The 11,973-nt window shown below is 42.5% G+C and overlaps 1 protein-coding gene across 1 annotated transcript; it reads left to right on the plus strand.

Annotated features, from left to right (window-relative positions):
* Positions 1 to 825: 825 nt before the first annotated feature.
* LOC130188153 (globoside alpha-1,3-N-acetylgalactosaminyltransferase 1-like) lies at positions 826 to 11,748 on the plus strand. The gene is made up of 8 exons (XM_056406319.1): positions 826 to 1,391; positions 2,606 to 2,638; positions 2,807 to 2,863; positions 10,675 to 10,707; positions 10,789 to 10,923; positions 11,016 to 11,148; positions 11,245 to 11,440; positions 11,525 to 11,748. The coding sequence occupies exons 1-8, from the start codon at positions 1,336 to 1,338 to the stop codon at positions 11,746 to 11,748; spliced, it is 867 nt and encodes a 288-aa protein (XP_056262294.1). The 5' UTR covers positions 826 to 1,335.
* Positions 11,749 to 11,973: the final 225 nt, after the last annotated feature.

Raw genomic sequence — 11,973 nt, forward strand, 5'->3', positions numbered from 1 at the left:
AGTAAACAGAATACATATTGTTTACAGGAAACAGAATACATATTGTTTAAAGGAAGTCTCTAAGGAGCTTCTTTGTATTCCATCTTCTGAACTTCCTAGTTTCCTAACTCGTGACCTCTCCTTGACACCGTGACGTTACAGAGAGGTTAAGGAAAAGGGGTTAGGAAAGGACGTGAGGAGGTAATATTAGACCCCGTTTACACGATGGGAAAACGCATATATTTTCATGCGTTTTGGCCTTTCATTTACACAAAAACGGAGGTTTTATCACGGAAAACGATCATTTCTAAAAACTCCGGCCAAAGTGGAGATTTCTGAAAACTCCGTTTTTGTGTTTGCGTGTGAACGAGGTCAAACGGAGTTTTAGGTTGTCAAACGTCACAGTATGCAACTAAAAATGCTTCACGTCATGTGAGCGTCCTATGTTTACAGTTAGTTTGGCCGCTCCTACCAGGGTTGCCAGGTCTGTGACAAAACCAGCCCAATATCAGAACTCAAAATATGCCCGTGCCAAACCATATACACTGCTTTTAAAGTGTGGGTATGTGGACATGTCCAATGTCCATGTGTGTACGCGCTGATCTGGAGTCAGTTTGGTAGGATTTGTGTATAAATAAATTATTTCATTTAAAATATGGATTTTTATTTAAAGATATTCATGTAATTTGCATGCAAAATAGGTCTACCCGAACCAGCGGACAACAAATTCAACCCGCGGCAACACTTCAAAAGTAGACCAATTCCGCGGGAAAACCGCGGACCTGGCAACACTGGCTCCTAAGTCCAGTGTCGACTGCCTTCATTTTCGTTGTCAGGTGCGCCCGAGTTATTTCCTCCTTGACATGAGGATACTCCTCGGAGGTCTCGAGTCTTGAGAATTCTGATTGGTTTGCATGTCTTTATCCTTCTCGTTACACTGCCGACTACAGGTTTTGCAGAGTTATGACGGCGCCCGGGGGCGTATTTATGCGGGTTCATATAAACAGAAACTTTGAAAACGACCTTGTGTGTACGACGTTATTTTTGAAAACGGAGGGGCAGAAATATTCGTTTCTGTAAATACCCGGCTCTGTGTAAACGTGGCCTTTAGACTCTGTCCGTCACCTGACGACGTCACCAGTTGTCACCTGAGGAGAGGGGCGGAGCCTCCACAGCGCTGAGCAGGATGCAGACCCGAGGTGCACTTCCTGCTTCTGCATTTGTCTGAACCTGCTGATCCACGACAGAACCTTGCTGGATCTGGTCTCAGTCTGGATTCAGGACTCCGTTGTGTTCAGGACTCCGTTGTGTTCAGGACTAACGGGAGACCGGGACTAACGGGAGACCGGGACTAACATGATGCACCTGATCAACAGTAAAGCTTTGATCCTCCTGTCGGCTCTGATGCTGGGGTGAGAACTACTACTACTTCTACTACTACTACTAGTAGTACTACTACTACTACTAGTACTACTAGTACTACTAGTACTACTACTAGTACTACTACTACTACTACTACTAGTACTACTACTACTAGTACTAGTAGTACTACTACTACTACTAGTACTATTAGTCGTAGGACTACTAGTACTACTACTACTACTAGTACTACTACTACTACTACTAGTACTACTACTACTAATACTATTAGTCGTAGGACTACTACTACTAGTACTACTACTACTAGTAGTCATAGGACTACTAGTACTACTACTACTAGTACTAAGTACTCGTGTACTACTATAAGTACTCGTGTACTACTATAAGTACTCGTGTGCTACTATAAGTACTCGTGTACTACTATAAGTACTTGTGTACTACTATAAGTACTCGTCTCTACTATAAGTACTTGTGTGCTACTATAAATACTTGTGTACGACTATAAGTACTGGTCTCTTCTTGATGCATTGGGACGTTTAGATGTGATCACTATTGATTGTTATACTATTGATTGTTATATTATTGATTGTTTTATTATTGATTGTTATACTATTGATTATTCAATTCAGTTTATTTGTATAGCCCAATTTCACAAATTACAAGGAGTGCTTTACAATCTGTACACATAGACATCCCTGACCTTTGACCTTTGACCTCACATCGGACCAGGAACAACTCCCAAATAACCCTTCAGGGGGAAGAAGGTCAGAACCCTTGAGGAGAGAACAGAGGAGGATCCCTCTCCAGGATGGACAGAACAATAGATGTCATGTGACCAGAAGGACAGATTTAAAATACATTCAATGAATATGACAGAGTGGATGAATAGTTCATAGTTGGCATATTCCACGATGGAGACCTCCACGATCCATCAGATGGAGGTAGAGAGGAGGAGTGGGCGGAGTCTCAACAGGACAGTGGCGTAGTCAGGAGCAGGAATTCCACGACCCAGACGATCCATCAGGCAGATAGGATCTATGCCGTCTCATAGGGTCCGATGACCCCATGAGACGTGAAGTCACAAGGACTCCGGGGAGAAAGCAGAGTTAGTAACGTGTGATGGAGAGATGAACATTCATCCTTAAGGAGATATTATATTATATGTTATATTATTGATTATTATATTATTGATTGTTTATTATTGATTGTTATACTATTGATTGTTATATTATTGATTATTCCACAGAGGGCTGTTCTGCTACATCTTCCACTCCTACAGGTATTATAGATATATATATATAAATATATGTATTAATACTACCCTGTACCTGTTTACCCTTTACAACCTTTACCTGTTTACTTGTTCACCTGTTTACATGTTTACCTGTTTACTTGTTTACCTGTCTACCTGTTTACCTGTCTACCTGTTTACATGTTTACCTGACAGACTGGCCAATGATGTCATCCCTGAGAGTCATGAGTTCCACTTGATGGCTCCAGATCAGTGAGTACCTTCATCAGGCTGTGTGTGTGTATATATATATGTGTGTGTGTATGTGTGTGTGTGTATATATATGTGTGTGTGTGTGTATATGTGTGTGTGTATTGTCGAAGGTTGGGAAAAGATGACCAGGACGGCAAAGTAAAATTCAAAACAAAGTGGATTTAATTAAGTGTGGTAGAACAAAAGTCTCAAAGACACAAAACATTTAACGTGCAGCACGGGCCTGATGGAGTCGGCTCAAAGCATCGTTCGATAACAGACTGGAGTTCTCCAGGAGAACATGGCTCTTTATATCTTTAAGAGCAGCGTGATTAGATAATATAGATGGAGACGTCACTCGGTTTAATCTTTGTCCGTCTCATCGTTGGAGCTCAGGGTGGTCCCACCCTCTGGGCTCACGACAGCAGCACTGGTTGGTTAAAACAGATGGAGGTGTTCCTGGTTTAGACTTTGAACACCTTCTGATGGAGCTCAGGGTGGTCCCACCCTCTTGGCTCACGATCTTCTCGCCATCATCATAATCAGTGTGTGTGTATGTTGTTCTCCATCTAAAGCAGGAGCTGTGTAGTTTCTTTAATATAATAGTAACTAAAAGGCATTGAAACTATCTGTTGCTTTCATAAACCAGTTCTTGACGGTGACAGGTACGGCTCTTATTTAAATCTCAATTCTAGGACTGAGCGGTCAGGGTGAGGTCAGCCTGTGTGGATGTCATCTTCTGGCCGAGGTCCAGAAGTGTTTGTCCCTCCAGTATCTGTTCTTATCCAGCCGTCTCAGTATGTTCCATGTGGGTGAGCTGAGTATGAGCTGTTCTCTCTGGTCAGAGCCCGACTGCATAGGAGGACACACGGTTTGGTGCTTCGGGGCCTTAATGCAAAGCGAGGGACATGGGGGACTAAGTATGTATATTTATATCCTGTCCTTTCACTCAACTTCCTGTCCTTTTACTCCACTTACTGTCCTCTCAATCCACTTCCTGTCTTTTATCTCAACTTCCTGTCCTTTCGCTCTTCTTCCTTTCACATTTTCAGTTGACTTCACGTCGGGCTCATGTGTGAGACTAGCTAGAACCTCTAACTGTGTGTGTGTGTGTGTTGGTGCTTCGGGGCCTTAATGCAAAGTGAGGGGCATGGGGGACTATGTATGCATTTTTATATTCTTAACAAATCCCCCTTTTCACACCTTAATGGTGTGAACTCTATCATTTAGTGTTATTCTATAACTGGGCTTTTAATCTTCTTCCTTTTCAAAAGTGTCATTGATCAAACCCTCCCCCTTTACATCTTCTGTTAGTCCCTCATATGGTTCAATACATGCCCAATCAGGAACACTGCATGGTCCTAACAGGGACATCTGTTGGCTATGTAGAGCATCTTTTTCTCTTTGGTAGTTTCAATCAGGCGGACTGTAAGGGACCTGGTGGGACAGGACTCCCACGGTGGCGTTGTGGGAGAAACTGCAGGGAACAAGATGCTGAGAGTTTTACAGTTAGTTATGAAACAATCTCCTCATGCATTCAAACCCGACTATATCATCAACCGGGTTGGAAATGGGGCAGTGGTCAATCTGCGGCGGGCAGCAGCGCATGCTAAGCAGCTAGATCCATTTTGAGTTCTAGCGGTATATCTGAGGTATAACCATCGGTTTTGGTCTCCATTGAAACCTGTTTCTATTTCTAATTGGTCATTAGCAGTGAAGTTGGTCAAATCCACGTATGTTATCACATCTGAAGATTTTGAAGGGGACTCTATTTTCCACCCGCCTTCCCAATCACTGTTCACCCGCGTTCCGGCTTTTCCGGAACATTGTCCGAAGACTGTTTGTTCTTGGCTTTTTTCCAAATCAGTTCTTACTTTGTTCAATGTCCTTAACGGACTTGGAGCTGGGGCACAATGTGTCAGGTGATGCCACTTCGCACCCGCCTTGCCTCTGACCTGGACCGAGTGTGACGTAACCTCCTTCACTTCGTACGGTCCAGTCCACCTGGGTTCAGTCCACTTTCTTTTGTGAACTTGAACTCTGACCCAGTCTCCTACCTTTACCTTTGACTCTCTTCCTTCCGGATCAATCGACTGGGCACGAACAACCTGGTTGGAGAGATCTTTGATAAGAGATATTAGTGCAGCCATGTATTCACTCATTTTGATTTCGCTAACATCCAGAGATGGCATATGACCTCCATCTCTGGGTGGCCCGGCATTCTCCTGCCGGTCAACAACTCATGCGGTGACAAATGCGTATCCCCACCTGGTGATGTTCTCATCGACATCAATGCCAGTGGTAACGCCTCCACCCATGTTATCTTGGTGCCATCGCACATTTTTTGCTATCTTCCTCTTTATCGTCTGATTGGCTCTTTCGACTAGCCCCTGAGACTGAGGATGATATACCGACCCAAACTTGTGGGTTATGCCCAGTGCTCGTTCAACTTCTGCCAAGTGTTGTTGAAATGTGTTCCATTGTCAGACCTGATGAGTCTTGAAACTCTATACCTTGAGTGTGTGCGTGTGCACTATATATTTGTGCACAACATTTTTTCAATTTTCTAATGGTTCCCGTCGGGGTCCCTGATTGTAAACCTACTGATATCTGATACTCTGGCGTCAACATTCAATTCAATTCAATTCAGTTTATTTGTATAGCCCAATTTCACAAATTACAAATTTGTCTGGGAGTGCTTTACAATCTGTACACATAGACATCCCTGCCCCAAAACCTCACATCGGACCAGGAAAAACTCCCAAATAACCCTTCAGGGGGAAAAAAAGGGAAGAAACCTGCAGGAGAGAACAGAGGAGGATCCCTCTCCAGGATGGACAGAACAATAGATGTCATGTGCTTCCCTTTTGAAATATTTTGAAATAATTCCTAAATCCGTCCTTTTCAATAATAATACTCTTAATGAACAGAGTCAACATCTAGAAGAAAAAAGAAAAGAAAGATAATAAAAAATTAAAAAATGCATCTGCCAAATGAATGCAGGAGAACCATGTCTTGTCTGGACCCACAGCGTCATCATTGTGCTTGGGTTAGGAATGTCATGAGTCGGCATAATTGTTAAAGAACAGGTTACAACTTTATTTATTGGCCCCAAATCAAGGCCCATTTTCCAGGTTTAGGAACTGGATTACTTGGTGTATTCCAGGGAGCCCTCGTCCCCTCCAGTACACCTGCCTATAACAGCCTTTCTATGGTTTTAGAAATTCCTACAGTCTGTTTCATCCTTAGGGGATGCTGGTGATGATTAAATTGGAATCGTACGCGGGTTTAATTCTATCTCAACGGGAGCCATCGGAGTCAGTCACACATCAGTTCACCCTTTAGTCCACAAAGTGTCTGGAAATAAGCTAAGCATGTTGTCAGTGTTCTCTCTAGCATGTGTCTAAGCATGTGTCTCTGGGACTAACTGGACCTCCGATGTGTGTGCAGTTCTGTAATGTTCTCAGATGTGAAGTAATGCGAGTGTGTATTTTGTGTGGGCACCAGTCCGTAGCCTCGACCCCTGCTCTCACCATTGTTCTTCTCTTTGCCTCCTCTCTGGAGCAACACTGTGATGTGGAGCTGAGGAGCTGCGGTGTCAACGACTGCATACAACCTGCAGCTCTGGTGTTCATTCACAGCCGCTGCTACTCCTTGCTTCTCTGCATAGATCTCCGAGCCTCCACAGTTGGGTTTTCATGAACCTCAATCTCGTGTTGCAGGCAGTCCCTCAGGATCTTAGATCTCATCTTGTATCAAGGTGTAGTTAAGGGCACAATGTCTTTGGTCCCCTGGTGGCGAGTCGGGATGCAGGACTTTGAACCAAAGTCTCCACTGCTGGCTGTTGTCATGCAGAGGTGTGATGTCATCATCATCTACTCTGTCCCACCGGACGCTTTGCTTCCTGTTCAGTGTCTCTTTAGTCTCCAATTGAATCATTGGCTGACTCGTGGGTGTGGCACATTTCTGTTCAGTGGATACAGTTCGCTGTCAGCTGTTGGATCTGGGCACAGCTAATGTTGTGTCTCTGGTCCGGGCCTGGTGCCGTGGATCACTATTGCCTTGTGGCTGTGGCTATGTGTTGGATGCTTGTTATGGCGGGGTAGACATTATGGGAGCACTGAAGCGGTCCTGACTGAGACTGCTAACCCTGTGGTAGAAAAGGACAAACATTAGCCCAATGTCCAGCCTGACTATAATTTAAAAGGTATTAATAATCCGTCTAAAGCCTCCGTTGCACCAACTTCCCCTCACCCACCGTCTTCTCTACGGTGGCGCCCAATGTGGGGCTGCTGACCCGCCTGTTGCGGGACATAGTGTCAGGGCCTTCATGCAAAGTGAGGGACATGGGGTACTATGTATGCATTTTGATATTCTTAACAGTATATATATGTGTGTGTGTGTGTGTGTACTGTGTATATATGTGTGTATATATATGTGTGTATATATATATATATATGTGTGTGTGTGTACTGTGTATATATGTGTGTATATATATATATATATGTGTGTATATTTATGTGTGTGTATATATATGTGTGTGTGTATATATATGTGTGTGTGTGTGTAGATATATCTGTGTGTATACAGGACTGTCTCAGAAAATTAGAATATTGTGATAAAGTTCTTTATTTTCTGTAATGCAATTAAAAAAACAAAAATGTCATGCATTCTGGATTCATTACAAATCAACTGAAATATTGCAAGCCTTTTATTCTTATAATATTGCTGATTATGGCTTACAGCTTAAGAAAACTCTAAAATCCTATCTCATAAAATGTTAATATTTCCTCAGACCAAGTAAAAAAAAAGATTTATAACAGCTGAGTGTTTGTCAAGGCTCAGGAAACCCTTGCAGGTGTTTCGAGTTAATTAGACAATTCAAGTGATTTGTTTAATACCCTACTAGTATACTTTTTCATGATATTCTAATATTTAGAGATAGGATATTTGAGTTTTCTTAAGCTGTAAGCCATAATCAGCAATAAATCAGAATAAAAGGCTTGCAATATTTCAGTTGATTTGTAATGAATCCAGAATGCATGACATTTTGTTTTTAATTGCATTACAGAAAATAAAGAACTTCATCACAATATTCTAATTTTCTGAGACAGTCCTGTATATGTGTGTGTATATATATGTGTGTGTGTATATATATATATATATATATGTGTATATATATGTGTGTGTGTGTATATATATATATATGTGTGTGTATATATATATATGTGTGTATATATGTGTGTGTGTATATATATATATATGTGTATATATATGTGTGTGTGTATATATCATACCTGCAAACTTGTCACCTTTCGGTGAAATTCACCGTTTTGAACTCAAAATAGGTCATCCACGTGAATCGTGGAGATCCGAAGAGTTTTTGTTATGGGGGTCACCTGGCCCGCTGCCGTTGAGATTGCAGTGAGACGCGGAGAGAAGTGTGAAGTGGTGCTCTTCGCAATAGAACATCTTTGATGGACGTGTCGCGTCTCGGCCAATCAGCGTTCAGATGTCCACAGCGTTTGGGGGTTCAGGTTAGCTTGAATGTTAGCCTGCTACATCTGCTGCTGTCACTCTGCACGGTGTAGCGATGCTAACAAAGTACCCGTACGTTAAACACCATGTGATTTAGCATATGTTTAGTATCGATACTTCATTAAGAGAGCGATCAGAGCGCACGCGCTGCTCCGTGTCGAGCTGTCTGCGCAGCGCTAACAGCGAGAGAAGAGGCGGAGCTTAGAGACCGACTTCGGCTTAAAAAATACAAAGATGCCAGAAGTGAAATGTTTCAGTCTGTAAAGTTGTGTAACTCTCCAGCTGCTCATCCTGATGAACTGTGGATCATCTGGTCAGAGACTAACGGCCTCATAGTGATAATCAATGCTATGATGGAACCATGTAGTTTCATTCATATCTGGCTGTATTAATACTCATATTACTGTCATTTGTTAAGTGTTGAAAAAGTTGGTAAAAAGTGAACCATACAGATGTTTTATTTATTACTATTATAGATAAATATACCAGTCTCGTATTTATGGTACCATATTGTTTTTATCTTATTGTATTGAATTCTGGTATCGGGTATCATGATATTTATGGCAGGTATGTAATATGTATAGCAGTTATAATATGAGTATCGTGACAAACAGGTAGAGACAGAACAGATTCAGGGAGAAGTCCATGAGGACTGGTCAGGAAAAAAAAGGAAGTTGGTTCATGAATGACTTTAACCATATTATATATAATGACAATGTATATTTGTTATTACTATCATTATAGGGCTGAGTCAGAGCGGAGGACCTTTTGTTCTTAAACTGTTTATTATCATGATTTAGATTTGTGGTTAGAACAATAAAATGACTGTAGTTGTGGTTCTAAAAGCTTTGAGGCTTCAAACAACGTGGATGTGGTGTGGTGACAACAACAAAAAAGTCCCCCCCCCCCCCCCCCCCCCCATTGTCACCTTTTTCACCCCTCATGAGTTTGCAGGTATGATATATATGTGTGTGTATATATATATATATATGTGTGTGTATATATATATATATGTGTGTGTGTATATATGTGTGTGTGTATATATATATGTGTGTATACAGGACTGTCAGAAAATTAGAATATTGTGATGAAGTTCTTTATTTTCTGTAATGCAATTAAAAAAACAAAAATGTCATGCATTCTGGATTCATTACAAATCAACTGAAATATTGCAAGCCTTTTATTCTGATTTATTGCTGATTATGGCTTACAGCTGAAGAAAACTCAAATATCCTATCTCTAAATATTAGAATATCATGAAAAAGTATACTAGTAGGGTATTAAACAAATCACTTGAATTGTCTAATTAACTCGAAACACCTGCAAGGGTTTCCTGAGCCTTGACAAACACTCAGCTGTTATAAATCTTTTTACTTGGTCTGAGGAAATATTAACATTTTATGAGATAGGATTTTAGAGTTTTCTAAGCTGTAAGCCATAATCAGCAATATTAAAAGAATGAAAGGCTTGCAATATTTCAGTTGATTTGTAATGAATCCAGAATGCATGACATTTTTGTTTTTTTAATTGCATTACAGAAAATAAAGAACTTTATCACAATATTCTAATTTTCTGAGACAGTCCTGTACGTGTGTGTGTATATGTGTGTTTATATATATATATATGTGTGTGTATATATATGTGTGTGTGTATATATATGTGTGTATATATGTATGTGTATATATGTGTGTGTATATATATGTGTGTGTGTATATATATATATGTGTGTGTATATATATATCTGTATATATGTATGTGTATATATGTGTGTGTGTGTATATATATGTGTGTGTGTATATATATCTGTGTGTATATATGTATGTGTATATATGTGTGTGTGTATATATGTGTGTGTGTATATATATCTGTGTATATATGTATGTATATGTGTGTGTGTATATATATCTGTGTATATATGTATGTGTATATATGTGTGTGTGTGTATATATCTGTGTGTATATATGTATGTGTATATATGTGTGTGTGTATATATACGTGTGTGTATATCTGTGTGTATATATATGTGTGTGTGTATATATATCTGTGTGTATATATGTATGTGTGTGTGTATATATGTATGTGTATATATGTGTGTGTATATATGTGTGTGTATATGTGTGTGTATATATATGTGTGTGTATATATATCTGTGTATATATGTATGTGTATATATGTGTGTGTGTATATATATGTGTGTGTATATATATGTGTGTGTGTATATATATCTGTATATATATGTGTGTGTATATATATCTGTGTGTGTATACATTCTAATGAAACTGTCTGTGTTGCAGTCTTCTCTACGAGCAGCCGAGCATCCTCCATGGGTGAGTATCATTCCCCTTCCTCGTTGTCCTCGTTGTTGTTGTTTATGTGTTGATGATGTCATTCTGCGTTTCTAACCGCAGTCGTAGCGACGTGGTGACGGTGACGCCCTGGCTGGCTCCGGTGGTCTGGGAGGGAACCTTTGACCCGCATCTACTTGACAGCATCTACAAGCTGAGGAACATCACCGTGACGGCCACCGTGTTCGCTGTTGGAAAGTATGAAGTCACGTTGTGGAGACACAAGGTCAAAGGTCAGAGCGGACCTCTGACCTGTGACCTGGAAGTTACCCCTTTGACCATCTGGACAGGTACGTCATGTTCCTGAAAAGCTTCCTGGAGACGGCAGAGCAGCACTTCTTCGTTGGTTTCAAAGTTCACATTTACGTGTTCACCGACCGGTCGAACGAGGTTCCCCGAGTCCGGATGGCCGCCGGCAGACAGGTGAGGCGTGAGGAAAGGAAACGAGACGCATCGAGGCCGGTTCCTCCTCTGAAGCCGCCCGGTTTGACTCCCGGTCCGACTCCTTGTCCTCCTCAGCTGACGGTGCGCTCGGTGCCCGGCTCCGAGCGTTGGCAGGAGATCTCCGCCCGCCGGATGGAGCTGATCCAGACGCTGATCGAGGAGCAGCCCCCGACCCCCCGCGGCTACATCTTCTGTCTGGACGTGGACTCTCGGTTCCACGGCCGCTGGGGGTCCGAGTCGCTCGGCGCTCTGGTCGCCGTGACGCATCCGGGTCAGTGGGCGGCGCCTCCTTCTCATCAACCTGCATCCCGGGGTGTTCGCTGCCTTTAAGGAACCGGGTGTTTGGTGTCTGCAGGTTACTACCGGGACCCCCGCAGCCGGTTCCCCTACGAGCGCCGGCCGGCCTCCAGGGCCTACCTGGCTCTTGGCCAGGGAGACTTCTACTACTGCGGGGGGGCCTTCGGGGGACTCCTGCAGGAGGTGCACCTGCTCGCCAAAACCTGCCGCCAGAACTTTGAGGCTGACGCCCAGGAGGGCATTGAGGCGGCCTGGCAGGAGGAGAGTCACCTAAACAGGTAGGAAAGAGGAGAGTCACCTGGACAGGTAGGAAGGAGGAGTCACCTGGACAGGTAGGGAAGAGGAGTCACCTGGACAGGTAGGGAAGAGGAGTCACCTGGACAGGTAGGAAAGAAGAGTCACCTGGACAGGTAGGGAAGAGGAGAGTCACCTGGACAGGTAGGGAAGAGGAGAGTCACCTGGACAGGTAGGGAAGAGGAGTCACCTGGACAGGTAGGGAAGAGGAGA

This window comes from Pseudoliparis swirei, chromosome 23 (genome assembly GCF_029220125.1).
Source record: "Pseudoliparis swirei isolate HS2019 ecotype Mariana Trench chromosome 23, NWPU_hadal_v1, whole genome shotgun sequence".
NCBI classification, from domain to species: Eukaryota; Metazoa; Chordata; class Actinopteri; order Perciformes; family Liparidae; genus Pseudoliparis; species Pseudoliparis swirei.